We start from the raw sequence: 27895 nt of genomic DNA on the forward strand, positions 1-27895 counted from the left end.
GAAATGGGGGAGGGGAAGGGGGTTCTAAAATAAATAGGGAGACAGCGTGAGGCAGATAGAAGATAGGTACATTGGGGAAACCAAGTGGAGGCTTGGGGACAGTTTTACGGAACACCTATGCTCGTTTAGCACTAAACAACTTCACCTCCCAGTCGTGAACCATTTCAACTCCCCCTCCCATTCCTCAGGTGACATGTCCATCCTGGGCCCGATGGTATCAATGTGGGCTTCACAAGCTTCAAAATCTCCCCTCCACCAACCACATGTCTCTCCCCTTCCTCCACTCCACTGGGACTGTCTGTTCTTCCCATGTTGGCAGTTAGACACACCATTGTTCTGCCATTCTCGCATTCCAATCACTTAATCTGAACTATCAACATCCTCTCCCGTCCAACACTCAAATGTACACCCCCCTCCAAACTATTGCATAAATGTTGCCCCCTCCATACTTCATTTCAGATCTGATAAAAAGTCAGCTAGACTTGAAACATTAGCTTGCTTTCTCTTCATGGATGCTGCCTGACCCACTGTGTTGTTCAACATTTATTCCTGTTTTTAATACTGATTCAAACATCTGCAGTATTTTGCTCCAACATTAAGACAGCCACTATGACTAGAGAAAAAGCACTGAGCAAACTATTTTGATTTAAAAGCAGGCAAGTCCCCAGGGCCTGATGGCCTAAGCCTTAAAGGAAGTCGCAACACAGAGAGAGAATGCATTAATTATAATATTCTAATACATCTTGGATTCTGGAAATGTTCCAGTGGATTAGAAGAATGCTAATGTAACTCTGATTCAAAAAGAGTGGGAGGCAGAAAATAAGAAATCACTTCCCTTCTTTCAGTTAGTTTAAAGACTTTTGGGAAATTGTTGGAATCAATTAAGCAAGTGTTAACAGGACATTTGGGAAGTCAAAATACAACCCTTCAGAGTCAGCATGGTTTTATGATAGGTGAATAGCGCTTGACTAGTTTACTGAGTTATTTGATGATGTTAGAAATGAAGTCGATAATGCAAATCCAATATATGTAATATATCTGGACCTCCAGACGGCATTTAAATATGGTCCTGCACGAAGGATTAATACACAAGATAAAAGCACACATGGTTAGGGGTAATATTAATTTGGGTAGGGAATGGCTAACCAACAAAAATCACAGTCGTGATAAATGGATCTTTGTCTGTTTGTCAACCAATCACTAGTAGTGTGCTTCAGGGTTCAGTCTTTGGACCCCAACTATTTACAACTATTAATGTCTTGGATCCAGGGATAGATTGCGCTATAACCAGATTTGCAGATGTCTGTAAAATTGGTAGGAAAGTAAGTTACAATGGATATAGATAGGTTTGGTAAATGGCTAGAATTTGGCAGTGGAGTTCAATGTGGATGAGTGTGAGGTTATCTATAATGAATGGAAGAAGTAAGCAACTTATTATTTAAGTGGACAGAAACTTTGCTGACAGATCTGAGTATCTGTGGGAATAAGTTTTAGAAAACTAGTATGCAGATACAGTAGGTAATGAAGGCGGATGTAATTTTTAGCATTTATTGCTAAAGAAATGACATATTGAGTAGATAAGTGTTGCAATTAGACAAGGCATTGCTGAGACTGCATTTGGAGCACTGTACAGTTTTGGACCTCTTAGGAAAGACGTAACTGCATTGGAGGCAGTTCAGAGAATGTTTACCAGATTAATTTGGGATGTAAAGCTTAATTTATGTGGAGAGTTTGAACAGTTTAGGCCTAAATACAGTAGTTTACAAGGATGGCATGGTGGTCAGTGGTTAGCATTGCTGTGCCTCAGCTCTTCGGGACCTGGGTTCGGTTCCACCCTCGGGTGACTGCCTATGTGGAGTTTGCATATTTTCCCCGTGTCTGTGTGGGTTTCCTCTGGGTGTTTCCATACCTTCAACAGTCCAAAAATGTGCAGGCTAGATGGATTTGCCATGCTGAATTGCCTATAGTGTTCAGGGATGTGTAGGTGGGTTATAGGGGGATGGGTCTGGGTGGGATCCTCTGAGAGTTGGTGTTGACTTGTTGGACCGAAGAGCCTGCTTCCACACTGAAGCGATTGTATGATCCATGATCTAATTGAGGCCTTCAAGATGCTAAAGAGGATTGGCAAAATAAATATTGAGTAGATGTTTTCCTCTTTGTAGGGCAATCTAGAATGCAAGACCACAGCTTTAAATTAAGGTGTGGCAGATTTAAATCAGCACTGTGGAGAAATTGCTTCTCCAATTCACGACCTCTGTGGTGGATGCTGTAGTGTTGTATAATCGAGGAGACAGGCCGATATTTAATTAGGAATGTGCTAAAAGCTTATGAGGTAATTGGTGTTTAGGCTGAGATTAGATCAACCAAAATTATATTGTGTGGTGCAGTAGGTTCCAGGTGTGAAATTACCAGTTCCTGATCCTAATTCATCTTTGTTTTGGACATGACCTTTTTGTGATACAGATTTTGTTTTTGTACTCTATTGATATTTAAGTATCTACCAGAACAGTTTTAAAGCATTTTCACCATATAATGTTTTGCATATTTTAAGGATAATTAAAATTTGAGACAATACTTAAACAAACTTCTGAGTGTAAGACAGGATTTTTCTCAAACCTTAATGGTGTTGCAGAAGTTCAAACATTGTGTGTTTCGGCTCTACTAACAAGTGAGGAATCTCTTTCTCTCCTAACCCTTTCAAAAATCAATTGAAGTCAGGTGAAGCTCATGTTTCTGCTATAAATTGCTTCTCGGGAGTGAGAGAGATTGGGGCCCCACTTTTGGAATAATAATATGAAGCAAGTTTTTGTTCTGAAGTGTTAAGGCAAATCATTAGATGGTTTGGCAACTGAAATGTTTTCTACAAAAACAACTGATGAAATTGTGCTCCCTTCCCTCCCAGAGCTCTTCATTATCATCACCTCTCTTGATTCCTTTTCTCCTCCCCCGGCCCAAAAAAGACTTGTAGACAGCTAGAAAACAAAAACAATGCAAGTGATTCCTAATATCATGTGTGCTTTGAATTTCAATTGTCTGATTCCTAAATAGTATCACTAATGTTAAAAAAAATCCATTTATTTGCTCTGTCATGTGGTTTAACAAATCACAATTTATGTGGTTTTGTCTGCAGCAGATAATCTGCAATATATTTTCTGGGCTACTTGATCTGTTGACAGGAAGTATGGAGATCCAAATTCCCTGCAGCACTTTGGGCATTTTGCCATCTTAGTAGAAGGATTGTCATTAAAATAGAAATAAAAGGATGGAGATATTTTTAAACAATCTAATTTTAGCATTTATGTTGATCTATCACATGCAAGGGGGCCAATTGCATCATTGTTCTCTTTGTAATGCTGTATTTATTTCTATTACTGTACTTGGCATTAGTGATTGACCAACCCCTACTGCACTTCCTCCCCTCTGCCACCCTGCCAGAGTTGAAACTAGCAGGCAGCTGATAGGGTAGCTGCTCGCATGTGTTCTTTTATAGACCATTTACAGAAACTAAGGTCAAACTGTTAGGGTAATGCTGCAGTTTGGAATTTGGGAATTTCACCCATAAAACTCCTGACTGTTCTTGTCGCTTTTTAAGATGCGCTTCAAAATATACATTTTTTTGCTACCTGTCCCAGTATCCATTTCTATGACTTCAACATTTTTATGTCTGATGTGAAATGCCTGTGAATGTTTTGATAAATATGTGTAGGAGCATATTATCTGTACACATAAGTTAATTCATTCATCTGAAGTAGCTGTTGGGGTTTAGAGAAGTGAATTGTTGATACAGCAAGAAGCAGATTTTCTAATATTCTTAGTTAACTGCTTTTGGGTAGTTTTCTGATTGAAATTGAAACAGGAATTCAGCAAAATCAGAAACAGTCCAACGTTCATGATCTGGTTGGGAAGAAAACGTTGGTGGGGCTGATTTTTCCTTCACCACCATTTTTAAATTGTCATCTTTTGTTCTCATTCTGCAGTGTCATGGTTTCCCATTTAAAAAATGTAATTTGACCCACTACATAAGTATAGAGCACTGAAACAGACTAATTCTGGTATTCCGCGCAAAGCTTCTCCAGCCTTCATTAAATTCTTATCCACTATTTCCTTCTCCCTGACCTACCTAACTAGCTTCAGCTTAATGTATCTTTGTTATTCAACTAGTCCATGTGATGGCAAATTTCCTATTCTAAACACTAAATAAAGATGTCTCTTCCTATGTCTTTACTTGATTTGTTAGTGTCAGTCTTAGTTTTGGATTTCCTAAAAAATGGAAGGAACCTCCCCAAACTCATGTGGTTCTATTTCTTCTCAATTTTATGAATAGTTTCTGTGTTTCCAGAGCCCCTCTTTTCTCCCAAGGAGAATGATATGGAATTGCCGTTCCAAAATTCAGCAGACTGTTTATTGTCTTCACAGCAACAGGGATACCAAGTAGTAGCCTGGTGCTCGGTTGTTCAACTTTAGCACAGGTGTGACCCTTCAGTATCTCGATTCTTTGGTGATTATCAACAAAATGTTTTAAAATGTTGCAGGGTCAAAAGGTACAATCTTGTGTTTGATCTGAAAGACTACGACATTAGGGCAGGATAATAGCTAGAGATTTGCCAAATGTGTGTGAGCATTTGCTTTGCCTTGTCTGTTCTTCAGCTTTTTATAGCACCAACAGCTCGTTTTTATCTGGTGCCTTTGGGTCTTTTTAAAATACAATAAAGTAGTTCACAGCAGCATTAGTGTATCTCACAAGGAAATATTAGAGCAGATGCAAAAATGCTTAGTCAGAGAAGCTTGAAGGAGTGTTTTCAACGTTTGGGAGGTGAGTTAGAGATGTTTGTTGAAGAAAATCCATGTCTTGACAGCGGAATGCATTGATTACTATGGTGGAACAATTAGAATTGTGAATGCCCAAACAACCAGAATTGGAGGAGTGCATATTTTTAAGTGCTGTAGGATGGCCCCAGTCATTTTTAGTTAGACTGTGTTCACGCTGCTAGAGTAAATCTTCACTTTGCTCCTATGCGGGCCTTCATTTAGAGTCTGGCTTAACTGAAATTGGTATCATCTGAACTCAAGGTTCCTAATATGTAATGGATATTCTTTTGGGTTTGATGTGGTCAACTGCTGCCTGGAGACCATGTTTACCCAGAAGAGAGGTTTGACCTGCTGTGTGTAAAGCTTGTTTGGAATATGATGTTTATTAGTTTGAAACAAGTGAGAATTGTTAGTGGACCTTGTATAGTCATAGTCTTAAAAGATACTTAGTGTATCCTTTTAGGCTAGCAAATTGATTCTCTGCTATATATCCTTTCCCTGCGTAAACATGCCCTTCCAGTAGTACTTGACTATAAGGCCAAGCAGAGTTGAAGAAAACTGCATTTGTTGGCAATCTCAAATAAAAGTAGAAAGTTGTGAAAAAGCACAGCAAGTTAATAAGAATGTGAAACCAGAAAACTGGTTAATATTTAGGTTTAATTGTTCATCAAAGCTCAGCAATCTTGGAGCTAAAAAATCGTTTTTGAACAAGGTGGTTGCTCAATGTTGTTCTGCTTTGTAAATACTGGCTAATGAGGTGCATTTCTAATGTTCAGTTTTAGACTAGGACTAATTTCTACAAAGGGTTGATACAGTTCTCTAATGTAGTATGTTTGCATTGCCTTGTTACAGAACTGAGCCTGGGGAAAGACTGTTACAACAAGGCCCATTGATTTGAAATTTATCTCTACACAAAACGCCAGTGAGGAAGATGGAAATAACAATGAAATTTGGCCCATTTAATATTTTGGCTCATTATATTGCTGTTACATGTTTAAATCCGCCTGCAATATTTGCTTCTCCTGCCCACCTTTCTTGTTCTCACTGATGTAATCTGGTATTTTGGGAGCTATAATAAACCGAGGCCCCATCTACCCACTGGCACCATTTATAGAAGGTCATAAAGGTTGCATTGGATCAGGAATGGGCTATCTCATCATTTTATGCCATTTTGCCATTTTTAAAAAAAAGAGACCCGTCTTTGCTTCATATTGCTTGATAGTTTAACTAACAAACTGCAACAACCTGTCCAACATCACCCAAAGTAAATTAACTCATTTATTTTATTTGCTGTTTGAAGCTTTACCATAGGCTGGTCAGTGGTCGCATTTAATCTACTGGTTGTAAAACACTTGGAGATGTAGTGGTAGGCAAATGCAGTTCACAATTTGCCTCCAATTTTATTAAGTTCTTTGTAAAAGGCTTTCTGTTCTTGGTGGCCACATCTGTTTTTATTGGAGCTACTAAAAACATATCCAGTTTCTGAAATTAAGGTTATAATGTTAATGGTATTAGACTATGCACTATGTAAAACAGATTTTTCAGGCCTCCAAGTAGTGATGTTTAGAGGAGAGAGATGATAAACCCTTTGGTAGCTATAGAAATTAAATCACCTCTGGATATCAAGTTTGGAATGGCATCAGGTGGTCTAAAATTGAGGGGCTGTCTTGTGCCAGTTATGCTGTTTCTGTCACATGTACCTGCCACCTGTGATGGGATGCCCAAGGGCTTTTGTTGCACAGTGTAGTGTCCCTACCCCTAGACAAAGAGGCTGCGTTCAACTCTAACCTGCTTCAGAGCTGTCAAATGATATCTCTGAATAAGTTGATGGTCTGCCCAATATTGCACTAATTATATTGTAAGAGTGGGGAGGTATAGTTAGTCACTTATTGGTCTGGGACAGAGTGCATTTCAGGGATTAGAGCTGTGTGGACAAGGGAGTTCACCCAGATAATTGGGTTGTAGCAGCAGCAGCAAAATGTGCAAGTGCCCTGAGACTGACTTGGCTAAAACTGGTCGTATTATTCATGGAAAGGGCAGGAAATAAGCCAAGGACCCAAATGAGAGTGATTACACATTAGCCCTAATTTGAGGTGTGCTATTTTGGCCATGGGCTTGCAGTAACTGCATGATAGCAGGTGTTCGAAACAGACAATTAATTAAACTATGGTACAGTGACCTGTCCACTTAATTGTGACTGTGTCAGAAGAAAAGGCTCTTCAGACTTTTGGTTCCTCCCCAGATACACACAATTTGAGCAGACTGTTAAAATTCATGACCTTTTTGACCTAGTTTGAAGCTGGTTTTGAATCTGTAACTCCACCTGCAGCAGTTTCTTCCATTAATTTACTAAGCCCCAAGAATACATTTAAAACTCCCTACATGGCACATTTACGAACTCTTACTTTAGTTTTGTTCATCTTGATTCAGTAGCAACAACAGAAAATCCCTTTACAGTAAGCTGTTTTGCTCATGGCTGCAGCGATTTTATTTTTTTGTGATTCGTGCCCCATGACCTGTGGTGAATCTATTAACACGCATCTTGATGGAATATTGTTTCAAAAATAAAAATAACTTTGCTAATTTACTAATTGATTGCCTTGCACCAACTGATCTTTGAATCTGAAGGAGCTTTCTTGGTACTACAAACAATAGAAACTTGAGACACAGCCCAGGCTTATTGATTGATTCATTAAACCCATACCTGTAACCCACCTAAAGTTTTAAGTTTGGTATCTAATAATGTACTTGAGACCTGGACGTCGCTGACTGGCCAGTGTTTATTGCCTGCCTTTAGTTGCTCTTGAGACGATGGTGGTGAGCTGCCTTGAACCAGTGCTGTCCACATGCAGTAGGTTGACCCAAAATACTTTGAAGGAGGGAATTCAGGATTTTGACTTAGCAACAGTGACAAATTGGCAATGTATTTCCAAGTCAGCATGGCTGAGTGGCTTTAAGGGGAATTGCAGGTCGCAGTGTTCCCCATGTATCTGCTGCCCTTGCCCTTCTAGATGGGAAGTTACTGTCTAAGTATCTTCTGAATTTCTGCAGTCCATCTTGTAGATAATATACATTGCTGTTACTGAGCATCAGTGGTGGATGGAGTCATTGTTTGTGGGTGTGGCACTTTGTCGTGGATGGTGTCAAGTTTTGTGAATTTTAAAGCTGTGTCTATTCAGCTAAGTGAGTATTCCAAAACACTCCTGACTTAAAAGTACAGTCTTGTCTTCGAAAACAACACCAATGTTTAATCACATGCGCATCATCGTGGACACTGAATTAACCACACAGACAAACACAGTGGAAAGCTACAGGTTCATAACGTGATAGAAGTTTTGTGAAGTTATTGCAATAACTTCCAATTGACCCATCTGTCTGTTTACTGCCCCGAGCTATACTTTCACAACACAGACTTCTGACACTGTTTAACAGAGATAACTATTTATTACTAATGAAATTTGAGGATTGGCAATGACACAGACTTTTAAAATCGCTACTACCTGGTCTATTGTCCTTTTCCCCCAAGTTGGCACGTAAATCTGATAGACAAGACAAAAGGTTGGTAGTGGAAGTTAGGTTTTAGGTTAAAGATAGAGAGAAAGGTGGCATACCATGTGGCTAGACTCATTGAATTTGAATATCAGGCTAGCAGTTCTGAAATCCAATTTGCTAGACCCCTCTGGGCAGGTCGTTGATGAAAGGGCTTACACCTTTGACAGAATTACTGAGTTTGTTTGGTTCCTTATGGGCAGTCTGCTTGTATTACCCTACCAAGCAGACATTGACGATACAGCTCCTTGCCAAAAATGGTCATCTAGTTCAATCTTTAAATTTTCTTTTGCTTCAACAGTGTAACCAATGTTTCCCTACAAGGAGAGCATTCACAATGTTTTCCTGTCCAGAGCAATTGTTTCTCAGACCCGCTGCAGAGGCTGTAGCCATTGATCCTCTACAGGGCTGCAGCGTTTGATTCTACAAGTCTGTTCCCTCCGACTTGTAATTTTTCTCAGGTCATTTTTGCACCTGATGCAAGGTTACAGGGTTAAACTCCGTCTAATTTTTTTGCCTTTTTGTAGCAGCCACTCCTGATCTTTGCATATTTCTAGTGTTCCCAAAGTCAGTTCTTCAGCTAGGGTGTGTTGGACTGAATCATGAACCTTCCACTCTTTTTCTTGATAATTTTTAAAAAGTTAATGTCGAAGTTAGTTACGGTAGGAAAAGGATGTAACAGTTTTTAATATTCTAGATTCTGAAAAAGTACAATTTTCAGTGTTAAAATACTATCTTGTTTCAATTATTTGCAAATCTAACAATAGTACACAGCAATCTCAGTGAACTCTGATTCCTTTCAAATGAAGACATTTGCACATTTTTTATTTGAAAAGAGGAGAAAATTATCTTGCATTATGTGCTCCAGAACTACCAACCTCAGTTCATGTCATTTGAACTCCTTGATTATGTTACAGGCTTTGTAACTCACTCTGTCCAGGTGCTAAAGCTGTTTTGTCAAATGCTTTTCAAATAAACAGCACAGCTGAAATAGCCAGCACCTCTTGGAAAATGGAACCATGAAAAAGTCATCCAAGAAGTTTGTGAACAATAAAAATCAAACTGCATGCTTTCCAGTTTTCTTTCTTGGGGAAAGGGTTAGAGACTTTTTTAAAAAGTCTCTCAGTTTACAACAAAACAATGAATAAGAGGTTGATCTCTTGCTTCCCCTTTTGTCAGATCTGTTTTGGAGTTCTGCCAGCCTGGAAGACTGCAGCTGTATGTTCTGTCTGCCCACAGCCTGACCCAGTTTCTTGCTGTGCATGGTATAGGAATGATCATGAGTTCCCTGCCACCTTTTTCTTAAAAAAAAGCTTTCCATCATGGAAAGGTGTTTCTTTATCAGGATGCATGAGTGTTTGAGGCTTGCCCAGCTGTGAGCATTCAATATGCAAAAATATTCAATTAGATTTTAACAATAGGAAAATTCTAGGCCCTTCTATTGAAGGAAATGTCTTTAATGTTTACTTTCTATTTAAAATCAACTTTTTCATGGTTTCGTTTCCACATCATTGCTACATGTAAGCAATTGAGCTTTTTTAAAAATAAGCTAGGACAAATGACAGTTCACTTTGTACTGTTCTTGTGCAATTTTACTGAGTTCAGACATTTGAATAATCTGGAAACAGACAAACTTTCCTCAGAGCAAACCTGACAGCTTTGCATTGTGATAGTTGTTGGGCATGTAATGCCCATCTATCAAATGGCTTTCTGAAGCCAGTGTAAAAGAGCTGTGCTCGTGCTGTTGGCCATGCCATCCTCAGAGTAGAATTGTTGGACCTAAGGAATGCAGGCCATTTGCTGGCAATTCAAAAATTAGAAAAGTATGTGTGAGAAATGCTTTTTTTTCCTTTTAAAAAGAACTCTGAATAAAAGCCTGGAGTTGACAACAGCGACTTTTTCTGGCTTAAATTTCTTCAGTGTGTTATCTAGAGAGGATATATTTTACAAATCCATTCACAAGTTGCAAAAATTGTAAGGGCTCTTACACTTCAGGCCATTTGATCCCTCCTCTTGTTGATTTGTGTTCTAGTTTTTAGTGCCAATCTCGTCCATCCCTAATTGCCCTTGCGAAGAAGGTGATGAGCTGCTGCCTTGACTGCTGAGGTTCCATGCGAGTTGATAGACCAACAATGCTGTTAGGAAGGAAATTCCAGAATTTTGACCCAGTAATTGTGAAGGAATGGCAATACATTTCCAAGTCATGCTGGTGAATAGCTTGTGGGGGAAAGCGCAGATAGTGGTGTTCCCATGTACCTGCTGCCCTTGTCCTTCTAGGTAGAAGTGGTCTGGATCTGGAAGGTGCTTTTTAAGGATCTTTGAATATCTGCAGTGCATTTTGTGGATAGTACGCACTACTACAGCTGAGCAGCAATGATGGAGTGGATGTTTGTGAATATGGTGCCAATCAAGTGGGCTGCTTGTCTTTGGTGTCAAGCTGCATGAGTCTTTGAGCTGCATTCATCCAGACAAGTGGGCAACATTCTAATGCACTCTTGGCTTATGCCTTGTCGATGGTGGCCAGGCTTTGGGGAGTTGGTAGATAAGTTACTCACTGCAGTGTTCCTAGCCCCTCTGTGCTGCTGTTGTAGCCACTGCATGTGTCTGGTGAGTCTAATTGAATTTCTGGTCAATGGAACCTCCAGGATGTTTGATTAGTGAAGAATTCAGTTATGGTAATACCATTGAATGTCAAGGGGTAACAGATTTGTAACTTTTTGGAGAAAGACATCGCCTGGCATTTGTGTGGCATGCATGTTACTTGCCACTTGTCAGCCCAACCTGGATGGTGTCCAGGTCTTGCTGCATTTAAACATGGACTGCTTAAGTATGTGAGAAATGTGAATAATGTTGATCATTATGCAATCGTTGGTGAATGTTTCCCACTTCTGACCTTGGGATGGAGAGAAAGTCCTTGAGAAAGCAGCTCATGATGGTTGGGCCTAGGACATTACTACCCTGAAGAATTCCTGCAGAGGTATCCTGGACATGGATTCCAGTTATCTAGGAGTCCTTGGCATCTCATGCTGTCAAATGTGGCCTTGATGTCATGGGCTGTCTCAAACTCTTCTCATGACACAGGTGGTGGTAATTTGGCCTGTTATGTTGCTAGCAATTCAATTACCTAGTGTCAGTCTCCTGCCTCTTCATATCTGTGCACACCACTTCTATCCAAATAATCATGTAATGCCGTCTTGAGTGCCTGAAATGAGCCTGTTCCCTACCACATTTCCAGCCGGTTTTCCATACTCTAACTGCTCAGTGTGAAAGTTTTACTTTACCTCATATCACCTTTGCTTCTTTTGCACATCACTTTAAGTCTATACCCTCTTGTTCATTTTTCTTTCGCTAGCGGGAGTAGCTTCTCCTATCTTTGTCCATACTGTTCATGATTTTGAAAACTTCTGTCTCAGCTTTCACTTCAAGTAGAACAATCCCAGCTTCATCAGTCTATTCTCACAAAGGAATCTATCCTCATTCTTGGAATCTTTCTTGTAAATCGTTTCTGCGCTCTGTCTCTAACAACTTCGCATCTTTGGTTCCAGTGACGGAGCACAATACTCCAGCTGAGATTTAGCAATTGTCCTGTGCAATTCAACATCACACCTTGCTGTTGTACTCCACACCCCTGTTAACAAAGCTGAGAACATTATGCTTTATTAACTGTGGTCTCCATCGGCCCTGCCACTGTCACTGAACTGCATATACGCAATGAGATCCCTCTGCTCCTGCACCCTCTTTAGAATTGTAACCCGTATTTTATATTGTCTTTTAACGTTCTTTTGTCAAAATTGCATCACCTCACACTTCTCTGCATTAAATCTCATCTGCCACCTGTACATCCCCTCCACATTTTTAATGGTTTGGATTTCTGACTTCCCTGCTCACATTTTACATTTCTTCCGTGTTTAGTGTACAATCTTGCAGATTTCTAGAATAGATTTGGAGAAAGATTACATGCGAGTATGGCATTTCAATTTTTTTAAAATATGGAAACTCTCTTATTTTCACCCCCTGAAAACGTGTTTGTTTATTGAGGATTGGGGGTGGTGCTGTAATCAGATAGAAGCTAGCAGGTTTCCTTGTGTGTCTCAATTAAAAGTACCTATAAGTAATATCTGAACCTAGTTAATGAATGTTGACTATCTACTTGACCAGTACAGTGCCTTCACAGCTGATCTCAATCATGTCTTGCACAGGAGGAGTTGGAAGGAACCCACTTTTGGTGCGGTTGTTGTGTTCTTATCCCTGGACTGGGAGGCCTGGGTTGAAGTCCCACCAGCTCCAGAGGTGTATAATAACATTTCTGAATAGATTGATTAGAAGAATAAATTAAATAATAGGGGAAGTTAAACTAGACGTCCTGGGATCATCTAACTCCAGGAATAGGCCCTCTTGGTGTATGGGTTCTCAGTCACCAGAAAATAGTCATATCTGCAAGTGGATAGCATTTCAAAATTGGAGAATGAATTGAATGTTTGATTAACTAAATATACAAGCCCTTAAGTCAAGAATTGATCTGGTCTTCTGGAAGGATGACTTCAGTACAATACAAATGTGTTGTAAATACGGTATTCTTCCTTTTTCTTTAATAGTCATTGTTGACTACAAGAATCATTAGAACAGCTGTGGGTTATGTTGTTGAAAAACATTTCATCGGCATTCTTTGCAAAGACCAAGTATTATTTCATTTTTTACCTTTAAATACGGCAGGATAATGTCTAATGGTAGATTGACTCGAGAGAGATACCATTATCTGGACTTGATTTTGGTTTTGATAGCTGTGCTAATGTGGTGCCCATTTTTGCGTAGGCCATCCAGTCTAATCCCATATGTCTGCTTGCTTCTAACAGTTAATCTTGCAAATGTGAATTGTTTTGAAGTTATTTCAGGACACTGCTTCATCAAAATTCAAATCAGATGGAAGTTTTCCCAATGCTCCTTGCGATTATCTTAAAGTGATTATGGTGCTACATACATTTTTTCAAAATGAAAAGTGAGTAAAGGTGCAAAACACCAGGTTAATGTGCAAAGAACTGGCAAATCTTCCACGTCAACATTTTGCTCCATTTGTAGAATCATGAAATGGAGCCAACACATCTCCAGAAAAGGTGTTTTCCATTGGAAAGCCATCTGGCAGTTTCTTGTTTAAGCGGCACTTATGTATCTCTTTTTTTCTGTACTGTATGTGCCTTTGTTTTCTGAAACATTCTGCTAATCCCAGTTAGCTAATACTGATAATATTATTTCTGTCTCCCTAAGTGTATCTCCGAGCAGGTTGTTGAAGTTTCATTCTGGTCAAATGAATCCACCTACTCAAAGTAAATCTTAACTTTCAATAATAGTTAATAGTGCAGTTTCAGTGTGCTACACAGATGCAAGAAAATCTGGTGTTCGGTTAGGTTAAGTTTTTAGAGATGATATTGCAGAGTGTTTGGCTTCAATCATTGCTGAAAATCAGTCCTGACTTGGCAAAGCTTAAGTAGAAACAGATAATGTTGCACTCAGGATAATGTTAGTACTTAGGAGGTCAGGCAAGAAATATGAAGAGCAAAATAGTTATTGGGCAGATTTTTCTGAGGAGTGGCAATTACACACACATTGCTGCTCCTTTTAATGCAATGAAAGAGCTTGGCATTTCTTGCAGGCAACTTGAGCAGGATTCTTTCAGAAATGCAGAGCCAATCAAGTCCCTATACCATCTGGCAGCCGGGGAAGCTATGACTGTTTGTTTGTTTTTTTTCACAGTAGTCCGTAACAGCATTTCAACATTTAAAGTACCAGTTTAACAGACAGCCACTTTGACAGCAACTGTAAAATGGTAAGTACATAAGATATTTGAGAAGTTATAATGATAGGAAGGTAGGATGCCAGAGTGCAAGGTCTGAATCCGATAAATAGATGAAATATTCAGGGTAGGTTAGAGCTGGTGGAAGTCAGATTGGGAAGAGCAAGGCCTGGATTGGTACTGAATAATGAGGATTTGGGGTAAGTGAAGGGTGGGTCTGGTACCAGAGTAGTAATGTTGTATTTTGGGCATAGAAGGGCAAGGGATATATCTGTGTTGGTGGTATGAGAGGTAATTTGGGAGTTCAGTTAAATAGTTACTCAAGTATAGGTACAATTGAATTGTGTGGCTGAATGTTCAATTTCCTAGGCATCCTTTCAGTGTCTGGTACATCATAAACGTGAGTATGGTGCTACAAACTCGCGCTTCATTTTGAAAAATGTAAAGCTCCCATTTACACTTCAGAAATGTTGATCAGGCCGTTAAAAAATCTAGGTCAGTGTGTTTTAGGCAGAATATTTTCATTAGAACTTGAAAAGTTTAGAGATGAAAAAGTCTTCAGTAAGATCAGAGATCAGTCCATTGCTAGAATGCAGGAAAACCTAGAAGGTGGCCAGGTTTAGGCTGACAAGAGGCAAGTAATGAGACAATTTAATCGTCACCCCTTCCTTGACATTGAGTGGCTTCACCATCACTGAATTTCTACATAATCAAAATCTTAGGTGTTACCAAAGAGCAGAAACTGAATTGGACCAGATATGTAAGTACTGTGCTTACTCACAGGTCAGATGCTAGGAATCGTGAAGTGAGCAATTCACCTGACTCTCCAAAGCCTATCCATCATTCACCAACTACAAGCCACAAGTCGGGAGTGTGATGACAAGATGAGTGCAACTCCTACAACACTCAAGCCTGATTACCCAGGACAAAATAATCAATTTGATTAGTACTACATCCACAGAAGTTGAGAATTTTTGCCACCAATGCTCAGTGGCAGCTGTGGATGCTATCTACATGCACTGCAAAAATTGACAAAGGCTCCTTAGACAACGCCTTTCAAACTCTGGACCACTGCCATCTGGAAGAACAAGGGAAGATGACACACTGGCACACCATCTGCATGTTTCCCCATACATGCCACTCCCCATCTAAACTTATGAACATGTCATGGCTTCCTGCAATATCTCTGGGCCTAAATCCTGGAACTCCTTCCCTAACAGCATTGTGTGGTCTATCTACAGTAAACAGACTGCAACAGATTGCCATCAGTTTCTCAAGGGTAACTAAGGATGGCCCAGCTAGTGGTGGGCACATCATGAGGTTGAATGAAGGAAAAAAAGCCTGTGACTAGTTCGAAGCCTGGAGAAGTTGTGACAAAAATGGGTAATGTATTAAGAGGGAGGTTTACTAACTGACAGGAAACAATAGAGTTTGAGTTAATGGCTCATTTTAGGGTTGGCAAACTTCAGCTAGGAACAGGAATTGGCATTGGGGCCCCAATTATTTGAAATTTAATATTAATGACTTGGTTGAAGGGGCCGACTGTATTGTCACCACATTTACTGATTATGCAAAGATAGATAAGAAATTGAAATTGCCGATTGGCCCAAAGTGTGAACAGTCATTTGGCAGATAGAAAGTAATGTAGGCAAATGTGAGCCTGCTCATTTTCATAGAACGCCTACAGCATGAAAGCAGGCTACTTGGCCCATGGAGTCCACCACAACCCTCCGAAGAGCATGACACCTAGACCACTACCACCTCCTCCTCCTCCTCCACCTCCCTCCCTGTACCCCTGCATGTCCCATGGGCTGTCTACCTGCCCTGCACCCCTTATGACTGGGAGGAAACCAGAGCCCTTACAGAAATGGGGAGAATCTGCAAACTCCACACGGGTGCCCTGTGGTGGAATTGAAGATGGGACACTTGCACTGTGAGGCAGCGGTGCTAACCACTGAGTCACCATGCTGCCCTTTTGGTAAGGACGCCTTGAAAATTTGAATATTTAAATAGAGAAAAGCCTGAAACATATTACAATTTTGAGGGATCTAGGTGTCATGTATGTGAATCACAAAATAATAGTGTGCAGGGTACATCAAGTAGTTAGGTAATCAAATAAAATTTGACTTTAAGCAGTTGTGTTTCAATACAAAGAGTAGCAAACATTCAAAGTCGCTCTCCAATGGAGAGAGATTCCAGATTAGTTTCAAAATCATTGTTTTAAAAATTCAGTCATCTGTAAATAATCAAATATGGTATCCATCTGCACATAGAAAGGTCCCTGAATTTGAGCTCAAATGCTATCGTTCATTGTGATAGAAATTGAATACAAAAGGTTATACTCGATAATGCAGAACATTGGTGAAAGCGTATCTGGAGTACTGTGAACTGTTGGTCACCTGATATATGGAAAGATGTGAATACGTTGGAAGCAGTTCAAAGAAAATTTATGAAGCTAATATTGAAATAAGTGGATTTTCTGAGGAAAGCTTAAATAGGCTAGGCATTTTTTTTGCTGGAATTTAGAGTGTGAGGCAACTTGATTTGGCACACAAGATCCTGAGGGATCTTCACAGAATTGATTCTGGAGAGAATAATTCCTCTTTGGGGAATTTAAAGCTTTTTTTACAAAGGTGGCCCATTTAAAATAGAAGTGAATTTTTTTGTTGAGGGTCATTTGCCTCTAAAACTACTTTCATAAACAATTTAAAGACTTTGCCTTCAGAAAGGTGGTGGAAGCAGAGATAAATTCTTGTTAGACAAGGGGAGAAAGGTTGTCACGATTCGGCAATGATGCAGATTTGAGGTTACAATCAGATCTGCCATGATCTTATTGAGTGACAGAGCAGGCGCAGGTGACAGACATGATTGGGGGTCCTGTGAATCACAATAGAGCTAAATTTTTGATTTGAGTAGAATATCAACTGGTGGTATGGAAAATTGCAACGACAGTGCTCACACAGAGATGGAGAAGTTGGGAGAAGTAAATAGTATGTGTAGAGGGAGCTGGGGGGTGGATCTAAATCCGAACGCAAATCTTTTGGGAATGTAAGGGTTTGTCAAAGATATTGGTCAGCAATTGGAAAACAGAAATGATGGTATGGGGGCCAACTTGGCCTGTTGTTTTTTAAAGAAACCAAAGTGCTCCAAAGGGGTGAGGTGAAGACGAACTGGACTGACAGCATGATTACTTTGAGATGTTTAGAACCAGAAAACATGATCTTGCTTGATGTTTCTTTAACCTTCTAGAAAATAAATTGTATTATCATGCCCATATCCTGGGTGGTGAATGTCTTGCAATTTACATGTAGTCAAACCAACTTATGTTTTGAGGTGTCACTTTCTGCTATTCCAATGATTCAACTACAGGCTTTACATTTCATTTTTGTAGTTATTTGGGTGGAATGTATGTTAAGAAAAGGATGTGATGGAATCTTATTTTTTGTTTTACAAGAAGAGTTTGTAGACATGTATAGTGGGAGGAAGAAGGAAAATAAGTTTCCAGTTGCTGTTGATTTGACACTCATGGTGGCCCAGTGGCTCGCACTGCTGTCTCTTAGTGCCAGGGACCCAGGTTTAATTCCAGACTGGGATGACTGTCTGTGTGGAACTTGCACATTTTCTGTGTGGGTTTCCTCCAGGTGCCCTGGTTTCTTCCCGCAGTCTTAAAATGTGCAGGCTAGGTTGATTTAGCCATGGGAAATACAGGGTTACAGGGATAGAGTAGGGGATGATTCTGGGTGGGATGCTGTCTGGATGGTCAGTGTGGATTCGATGGGCACATGGCCTGCTTCCATGCTGTGGGGTCTCCACTCGCCCTATTTAGTGTTTGGGAATGACATCATTGGGATAGCTAAAATACCACCTTTTAAACATTTTAATCTCTTTGTTTAAAATGTGAATGCACAGACTGCACCATACATCATGGAGATTTGAAATTGTGCTACAAGGTTACTATGAAAATCAAAGGGTTACATTAGATGTGGTGGAATCAGTTTTTCTGAAAACTTCAAGTTCAGTGAATTGGAAGTGTAATCAGAAGTCACTTTTGTTACCTATTTGAAGAATTGTCGCTCATTTAAACTATGCGTGAGAAAATAAAGCAGCGTGTAGTTTGGTACAGGCCTGATTTAACAGTAGAATGTTAGCTGTGTAATTGCAAACTGATTTCTGAAGCTTTTACCAGATTTGCTGTTCATTGTGGTTGTTGTTTTTTGTGAAATTTTTCAGCAAGTCATGCAAGGCAGAGTGAGTGAAATGCGATCTATCAGATGTCATGTTTGAAGGGAATCTTGTTACAAATTGAGTGGTGAGTCATAGAATGCTTCTGAAGTGACTATCTTACAAGGAGCTTTTTATCAAATCTATGTGCTAGAATATCAATCCATTGCTGAAAGCACTAATTGTTTGGAATTCAGCACCTCAGGATTGTGGAAGCTCAATCATTGAGCATGCATGGTCAGAACAACAATTAGTAGATTTTTGGGTACTCATGACATCCAGGGATAGCACAGAACAGTGGCATTGATCTAATTACATGTTGGAACAAGCTCAACATGCTGAATGATCTCCTCCTGCACTTCTCTGTTCCTAACTTGCTTGTGAAGTAGAGAGAGATAATGGGAACTGCAGATGCTGGAGAATCCGAGATAACAAAGTGTGGAGCTGGATGAACACTGCAGGCCAAGCAGGGTATAGCCCGAAATGTCAGCTTTTGTGCTCCTAAGATGCTGCTTGGCCTGCTGTGTTCATCCAGCTCCACACTTAGCTACTCCTGAAGCAAAGTAACAGTCTTGCGTACAAGTGATAACGGGAACGGCAGGTGCTGGAGAATCCAAGATAACAAAGTGTGAAGCTGGATGAACACAGCAGGCCAAGCAGCATCTCAGGAGCACAAAAGCTGACGTTTCGGGCCTAGACCCTTCAACAGAGACTCTGAAGGGTCTAGGCCCTAAATGTCAGCTTTTGTGCTCCTGAGATGCTGCTTGGCCTGCTGTGTTCATCCAGCTTCACACTTTGTTGTCTTGCATACAACTTTGAATTTCATGGATTGGAGGCCCACTGTTGACACTGATATTTAATTGATGTTCTGATGGAGGATTGCTTTCTTGGAAATGGTATCTTTCAGATAAAAGTGTTAAACAAGCTGGAATAGCCCTTTCAATAGTTCATAAGATTTCATTATTTGAAGCACAAATAAATTCTCCTCGCACCCATTGAACGTTTGCCCTCAAATTGGAGGGGCCGATGCTTAGATGGTTGTTACACTTGCTTATAGAACATAGAACATAGAGCAGTACAGCACAGAACAGGCCCTTCAGCCCACGATGTTGTGCCGACCATTGATCCTCATGTATGCACCCTCAAATTTCTGTGACCATATGCACTTGCTTCTAAATAATTTTTTAAAAATTGATTTTGGAATGAATTATGGAATCTCTCTTCATGGTGAGATGTTTTGAATGCTAGATGCTGTTTTTGCCCAGTGAATTAAACTCATTTGCTTAATGTCATACTAATGTAATTTAAGCTTTATTATGCAGCTTTTGCGGTTTAATCTTTTTAAATTTTGTCTTCTCCTATTTGAATAATATTGTAAACTAAAATAATTTTGCTGAACTGTCCAATTTGGAGTGCTTTTGAGATCTGATTGATCCTGATTTTTATAAACCAGATTTTCGTAACTGCTGAAAATGCCAAACATTTGGCGTACTATTGCAGCCTGCAATGGTTCAACCTATTCACCAAACAAAGCTACTTTGATATCATACTTTGATCGTTGTGTCTTTATAGCCCAGCTGCCATTCATTTTGTAGCAAAAGCCAAAATGGTGGCACAGTGGTTAGCACTGATGCCCCTCAGTGCCAGGGACCTGGGTTCACTTCCAGTCTCTGGCAGTGTGGGGAGTTTGCACATTCTCTGTGTCTACGTGTGTTTCTTCAGGATGTTCTAGTTTCCCCCCATAGCCTGATGATGTGCAGGTTAGGTGGACTGGCCATGCTAAATTTCCCATAGTGTCCAGGGATGTGTACATTAGGTGAATTAGTTATGGGAACTGTAGGGATATGGAAGAGGGTTGAGTTTGGGTGGGATCCTCTTCAGAGAGTCGTTGTGGGCCTGTTTTTACGCTGTAGGGATTCTGATTCTGATTCTATGTGCCGCACTGCCTTTTAGACCAGCAGCCAGGAAGACCCTTATTTTTATGCATTTTGTGCATGGCATTGGAGCTATGGTCAATAACAGTATTGTGCTTCTATGCTTTAGTACTTTGAGATGTAATTATTTTGAAAACACCATCCAGGACTTCATGCACAAATTGGTTTGCTGACAGAGAGCATAGTTAAAACTAACTTGGTATTTAAGAAACACTTTAGGATTCCTGAGGTTTTTATATAATGTAACTTTTATGCTTCCCTCCTTTCTCCCTTCCTTTGCCCCCTACTTACCCAGCTTTTTAAAAGGCCAAAATCAATCTATTAGCCTTAACATTGAACTCCAATCTTATCTTTCATCACCTGTCTTTCTGAACACCAGGAAGTCAATGGATATGGCTCTGGGGCTTTGGCTTTTTTAAAACTTCTTTACCATAAGCTGGTTTGCTGCATTTAGTTTTAACACCTCTGGGGTTGCTGACTGAGTTTGGCTAACTTGAAACCTCCCTTGTCTCTGTGGTTAAATATACTGAAACAGGGTGGGGTCATGGGACAGAAAGGGGTGGGATCTGCAAGACTGGTTCCTAACCTGTTTCAAGCCACCACACACAATTCAATTAAGAACAAAATCACCTAGCTTCAACAATAAGTGTGCCTTTGTCAATTTCAGTGGACCTGGAAAATTCTCCCTCATTATTAACAACTGGGGCCACGGGGTAGATATTTTTAAATATGCTCTGTGATACCATGACACCCTTCTGAAGCAGGTAGGACTTGAACTTGGACCTTCTAGCTTAGAGGCAGGGACATTAACATGGTAACACAAAAACATGTAGAAATCATCATTGGATTTGAACTTGCAACCGTCAGGTAATGTCATGAACCACATAAAAGTCAGACATCTTATCCACTAGCCATGAGATCCCCACGTATCAATGTCTAAGTATTCTGAATCTCAATGTTGTCTTGCATTTCTGGCACAGTTAGGATTTGAATTTGGACCTTTGGCCTAGAGGCAAAGATGGTACCACATCGTCACAAGACCCCTCAGCAGCCTATTGTTTATTGGAAGAACAATCCCACCTTCTAGACAAGCAACACTCATGACATTGTAATGCAATATTTGAGTCATCCAGGTATGAATAGTGATAGATGATTAAATGACTCATACAGGGAGGAGGCTCCACAAACGTCTCAGCTCAATTATGGGAGAGCTTAGCAAGTCAGTGCAAAATGTGAATCCGAAGTATTTGCAATTATCTTCAGTCAGAAATGCCAGATGGCAAATCCATCTTTGCTATCTCCAAATGCCCCAAGGTGCCAGTGTTCAGTCAATTTTAATTTCATTCCACATGCTATGGAGAAACTGCTAGTGACAGCAGATCCAACAAAGGCAATAGAATCTGACACTATTCAATCTTTAAGTTTGGAATATAAGTCTTCAGTACTTGATGTACCCCTAACTGATCTGTTCCAGTGCAGCAGTAATATTACCATTTATCCATTCGTGTGGAAATTTGTCCATTTGTGTTCTATCCACAAAAAGCTGGACAAATCTAATTTGGTCAATTAGTATTCCATTAGCTGGCTGTCAGACACCAGCAGAGTGAGGGAAGATGCCATTGATAGTGTGAACAAGTGGCAGTTGCTTAGAAATAATTTACTTAATTTGCGTTACTGAGGCCAACTTGTCCTCAGGTCTAACTACAACCTTTCTCCCAAGTTTGGACAAAAGATCTAAATTCCACAGATGAGAGGAGAGTGATTCTGATCTTGACTACAAGACTAACACATGACAATGATGCCTAGAATGATTTGAAGCACTGGATAGGCTATTTTGGCTTAATAAATCCATGTCAGCAACCCTGGGAAAACCATTACCCCCCTCTATCGTGAGAACTCCCCATCTAATATCATTTGAAATGATTCTTGGTCTCTGTTTCCACCACTCAAGTATAGTGTATTCTAGGTCATTACCACTCCTTGCAAAAAAAATTTTCTTGCACATCCATTCTCCCGTAAGGTTAAATCTCTGTTTGTATATGTGCCATCAGTTATTGGGTGCAGTTTGTCTTTGCTTACCTTAACCTAAGGTGTTATAATCTCTTTCAAAACTAGCCTTAGTTATAATAAGTCACACTTTGGTTGATAGACAGCGCACAATATTTGTACCACAGAAGTGTTAGGCAATGACCATTTCCAATAAGAGAATCTAACCATCTCCCACTGACATTGTCATCACCCAGTACTCCATGACAGATCTTAGGGATTAAAATTGACTAGAAACTGAACTGGACTAGTCACTTTAATACTAAGATAGCAAAAGCAGGTCAGAAGTTGGGAATTCAGCAGTGGGTGATTTCCCCCTCCTTCCTTCCCAAAGCCTGTCCATTCTTTACAAGGCACAAATCAGCAGTGTATTGGAATTCCCTCCATTTGCCTAGATATAAATGTAGCTCCACCAATACTTGAAACTCAAGACCACCACCCACAATAAATCAGCTTGCTTGTTTTGTACTCTTCACCTTCCACATTCATTCAACACACTATACCATTTACAAGACACAGTTCTTCAATTACCCAACTTCCTTCCGAACTCTCAACTTTTACTATTTAGAAGGACTAGGTCAACAGATGCATAAGAACACCACCTGCAAATTCCCCTCTTAGCCATTCAGCACCTTGACTTGGGGCTATATTGCTGTTCCTTTATTGTTAACGGGTCAATTCCTGGGACCCCTTCCTGACAGCCCTCAGAATCCATCGCCCATGAAGAACAATGGTTTAAGAAGGCAGCTTATTACCACTAAAGGACATTTTAAGGATGGGCTTAGCCCAATAACACTGAAGTCCCATGAATGTATTGAGCCAAAAGCAATGGTCATTGTGAACTTTGAAGTTTGCTGTCTAAACAGGACTGCAGTTTGGGTATGGTCATTGCTAGAATCATGCTTTTATTTTAGCCTAAAATTGTATACTTATCAAATGTCTAATTATGGGTGTTGGGACATTGTTCTTGCTGCTGAGTTCAAACAAATGGTAATAGAATGGAGGGGAGAATTTGTAGGAAGTCAACTAGACAGATTGTTGGACCGAGTCCAAAATATCCTGCAAGATGCGTTTTTAATTATGACTAATGTGCTGCAAGTTTATGCAACTTGACCATATCAATCTGCCGAGTGTTGCAGTGTAATTACTGTGAGTAGGAATGGTTTAAACAACGTTAACAGTTCTCAGCTGACGACAGCCTTTTCTCGTCATACAAGTGCACCTGCTTCATTTCAGCAACACAGGCCTGCTGCTTTTCTGTGGTGTACCTCAGTGCCCTTGCCATGCTTCAGACTTGACACGGTTTTGATTTCACCTTTTCTTGTGAAAAAGAAATAAAAACTTTGCTCTTTATAGAGCAACACACTTTGAGAACTTGCGTTCTAGTAAAGTTAACTTCTGATGCATTTTCATTGTTTTTGTAACTAACACAGACTCTGCAATGCAATCAGCTGCCAGAACCTATGAATGAACCAATAGTTTAACTCTTATTGAGCTGTTAGTTGAGGGAGATATGTCTTTGGTCCTCTTCACAAATGAAAAGTATTGGGATTAAAGCCTAGTCATGGACTAGTCTTTCTTTTCCTTCATGAGATTCTTAATTTAACTCCATTGGCTTGATTTCACTGTGTCCAAGAATATGCTTCTGCTCCAAATAATTATTTGCTTTCTTTTGAAAGAAATCTTTTTGAATTCTTTAAAAAATGTAAAAACAAAAAAATTCCACTGAGAAGAAATAATTTCTAGCCTTGCTTTCAACTGTGTTGATGCCTTGAACTAATTTTGATGACTTGAGAGGAATTTTCCAAATTATGACCACCCACTTCCAAGTTGTCCTTGACTTTAGATGATTTCTCACTTTACCAAACGGCCATCGTCATTTTGGGATGCATAAGACTAGATTGTCTTAGCCTGCAACTGATTGTTCATATTTTGAATATGTGTCCTTCTGTTGCCATTTCCCCAAAGAGTGGAAACAAGCCATCGCTCTTCTCTTCTCGTTAATCTCAATATTAGCAAAGCTAATGCAGTGAATTAATAGACCTAACTTCTTAATGCATCCTAACTGTACATCAGTTCATATGGCCAGTCTCAAAGTAATTAATATTTCTCGATGTTTATACTCTGCTAAATATCCAATTTTCTCTTTCACATTTTTCCCTCTCAATTTATATGCACTGTGTCACTGAGAAGTCTATTCCTTGTGTCTGCTGCTGCTATGTGCTTTAAGTAGTTAACTAAGGACTGTTCTTACCTTTTGTTTCTGTACAAGTCCACGTTCTTTGGTTGTATGCAGAGAGAGAACATCTGTGGAAAGAGAAGTCCTTTTTACTGCTTCAGATTCTGCATCCCTTTCTACAGATATTGCCTGATCTGAGTGTTTCCATCATTTTCGGTTTTTAGTTTGGTTATCACCCACAGTAATTTGTTCTTGTAAAATAATTCCACTTCTTTACTTTACAGTAAAGGGAGTGTTTTGCTATTAATGAGACCTGTGCCTGGACTAATAAGTGTCACCACTTACAAACTATAGTAACTAATTGGTGATGAGGTGCTCTCCGACATTTAAGGACATCCTAAATTTTACTTTAGTGCATCAGTTTAATGTCTAACTTGATAAATCGCCAATGCTTTTCTGAAATGAGTACTTTAGGTGAATTTTACAATGAGCCATTTGCCCGTGTGGTGATTTGTTTTCAACGTTTTTATTTACTCATTGGAAATGGACTTTGCATGGAGAGACCAGCAATTTTTATCAGTTCCTAATTGCCTTTGAGAGGATGGTGAGTATTCCCCCTTTGGGCACAGGTACACCTACACAACTATTAGGAAGGGAGTTTTGGGATTTTGATCCAGCGTGAGTGAAGGAATGGCACTGTAAATCAGAATGATGTGTGAATTGGGTAGAGTTTGCATGTCATGCTCTCACGCATTTTGCTGCGCTTGTCTATCTCATGGTTGTAGATTTGAAGTTGCTGCAGTGCATCTTGTAGATGGTACACACTTCTGCCACTCAACATCAGTACTGAAGAGATTTAAATATTGAAATTGGCAGTTGGGAGCCACCCAACTTGGCTGGTTTGTCCTGGATGGTGTTGAGCTTTGTTGGAGCTGCATTTCGGGTAAGTGCAGGGTACTCCATTACTTTCCAGTTTTGTATCTTGTGAAAGATGGGTAGGTCTTTGGGAAGTCAGGAAGTGACTTACTGCAGGTTTCTGATCCTTGGACCTCGCGTAACCACAGTGTTTGCATAACTGGTCCAACGCATGATGTGGTCAGTAGTAGCTGCATGGGATGCTGTTAGTGGAGGATTCAGTGATGGTAATTCTCTTGAATGTCAAAAAATTATGGTTGTTTTCTTTACTGTTCTAGATGATCATTAGTTACTTTAAGTGTGAAATGCCTAACTTGTGCAGTCTAATTGCTGTAATTGATCTTTTGGGTTATTTGTTCCAAATATTGCCTGCTAAGTTTGTTCTATGCATTTGCCAGCTCTCCATACAGACCTTCCTGTGAAAGATATTAAATGGAAGACGTTAACTTTACAACCATCTAGCCTTGCACTGGTTAGGCATGTTTTCTAATCCAGCAGATGTCTTAATGTCAATGTAGTTTGTTCGATGACAGTATTGAGTTAATTTCAGCCTTGATTGCAATAATAATTATTTGTTTCTATCCATTTCAACTCAGTTCATTGTGAAATTGGATCTTTTTATTTGGTGTTAGTATTAATTTAGGCCATAAGAATGATTAGTTTAGTGTGGGAAATTTTTATACTGCTGTCCTGACTTGAGCCTAGTGAATTGTTTGACAGAGCATAAGGATCATTTATATTTTATATTTTGCTCATTCATGTCTGGATTTGGAATTGATGACTGAAGATCTCGATGTTACGTTCTTGTCCCTCTGTACAGCAGTAGACATTTAGAATTTTGGTTGTTCTAAAGTATTTTTCCAGTCATATAAAAGCATTTGTTTAATAGTTATTTTTATATGGAATACAACAGTGACTGATTTGAAGGATCTCCTTGCAAATTTAGCTTTCATGTCTGAATAAACTGTGTGATTCCAAGTAGCTGCATTGCAGTACAGTCATGCAGCACTTGAAATGTGCCTGATTTTCTAACTGGTATCAGCCATGACACTTGGGTAATTTTGAGTCAGAAGTTTGTAGAATCGAGCCATATCTCAGACCATTTCAAGTTACTACAAATAATTCTGATAATCCGCGATCTGATCAAGTGTATCCCAGGACACTGTGCGAAGTTAGGGAAGAAATTGCCAGCATCCCAGCAGGGATATTTATATCATCAACAGCCACAGATGAGGTGTGGAAGGACTGGAGGGTGACTAATGTTGTGCCTTTATTTAGAAAAGGCCGTATAGAGAAGCCTGGGAAGTATAGATTTGGTGATTCTTGACATCAGTGATGGGTAAGTTGTTGGAGGGGATACTGAGAGAAGCTTTATGTGCATTTGGAGAATCAAAGAAACATTAGGGACTGTTAGCATGGCTTTGAGCGTATGAAACTGTTTCTCTCAAACTTGAGTTTTTTGAAGACATAACCAAAAAGATAGAGGAGGACACTTGTCTACATGGACTTTGGTAAAGCCTTTGACAAGATTCCTCATATTAGACTAATTAGTAAAGTTAGATCACATGCAATTCAGGAAGAGCTTGCCAGTTTGATACAGAATTGGCTTGATGGTAGGAGACAGGTTGGTGGTAAAGGATTATTGAGACTGGAGGCCTGCGACCAGTGGTGTTCCATAAGGTTTGGTGCTGTGGTGCTGTTGGTTATCATTTATATTAATGATTTAGATGAGAATTTGAGGCTAGGTTAATAAGTTTGCTGATGACAGCAAAATCGGTGTTATGTGGACAGTGAAGAAGGTTATCTTAAAATTATAAAGGTAACTTGATCAATTGGGATAATGGACTGAGGAATGGCATAGGTAATTTGAATAATTGTGAAGTAGTGTACTTTGGTAAAACAAAAAAGGGCAGAATTTATACAGTTAATGGTAGAGCCCTTGGGTAGTGTTGTCAAACAGAGGGGCTTACGGGTTTAGGTGCATAGTTCTATAAAGTTCTGCTAAACTTGTTAGGGTGGTTAAGAAGGCACTTAGCACCCTTGCCTTCATTGCTCAGACCATTGGGACATCTTGTTGAGGCTGTACAGGACTTTGGTGAGGCCACTTTTGGAGTACTGTGTACGGTTCTGGTTGCCTTGCTATGGGAAGGATATTATTAAATTGGAAAGGGTTCAAAAAGATTTACAAGAATGTTACCAGCACTGGAGGGTTTGAGTTATTAGGAGAGGCTGGATAGGCTGGGACATTTTTTCCCTGGAATGTAGGCAGTAGAGGTTTATAAAATCATGATGGGCAGATATAAGGTGAATAGCAAATTTCTTTTCCCTAGGGTGGTAGGGGAGCTGAAAACTATAGGACATATTTTTAAGATGAGAGGAGAAAGATTTAGAAAGTGCCCAAGGGGCAATTTTTTCACACAGGGTGGTTTGACTGTGGAATGAACTACCTGAAGA

At 39.8% G+C, this 27895-nt stretch overlaps 1 protein-coding gene across 5 annotated transcripts in view; it reads left to right on the plus strand.

Moving 5' to 3' along the window:
• Positions 1 to 27895, plus strand: part of jarid2b (jumonji and AT-rich interaction domain containing 2b) — a 447370-nt gene that overhangs the window by 158239 nt on the left and 261236 nt on the right. The window contains exon 1 of one of the 5 annotated variants that reach the window (XM_059653446.1): positions 14107 to 14179. The exons of the other annotated variants lie outside the window; for them this stretch is intronic. Within the exon in view, the coding sequence (XP_059509429.1) occupies positions 14177 to 14179 (3 nt within the window). The 5' untranslated portion in view covers positions 14107 to 14176. Of the gene's footprint in view, positions 1 to 14106; positions 14180 to 27895 lie in introns of those variants that run through there. 5 annotated transcript variants of the gene reach the window in all.

Source organism: Stegostoma tigrinum, chromosome 2 (assembly GCF_030684315.1).
Source record: "Stegostoma tigrinum isolate sSteTig4 chromosome 2, sSteTig4.hap1, whole genome shotgun sequence".
Lineage (NCBI taxonomy): Eukaryota > Metazoa > Chordata > Chondrichthyes > Orectolobiformes > Stegostomatidae > Stegostoma > Stegostoma tigrinum.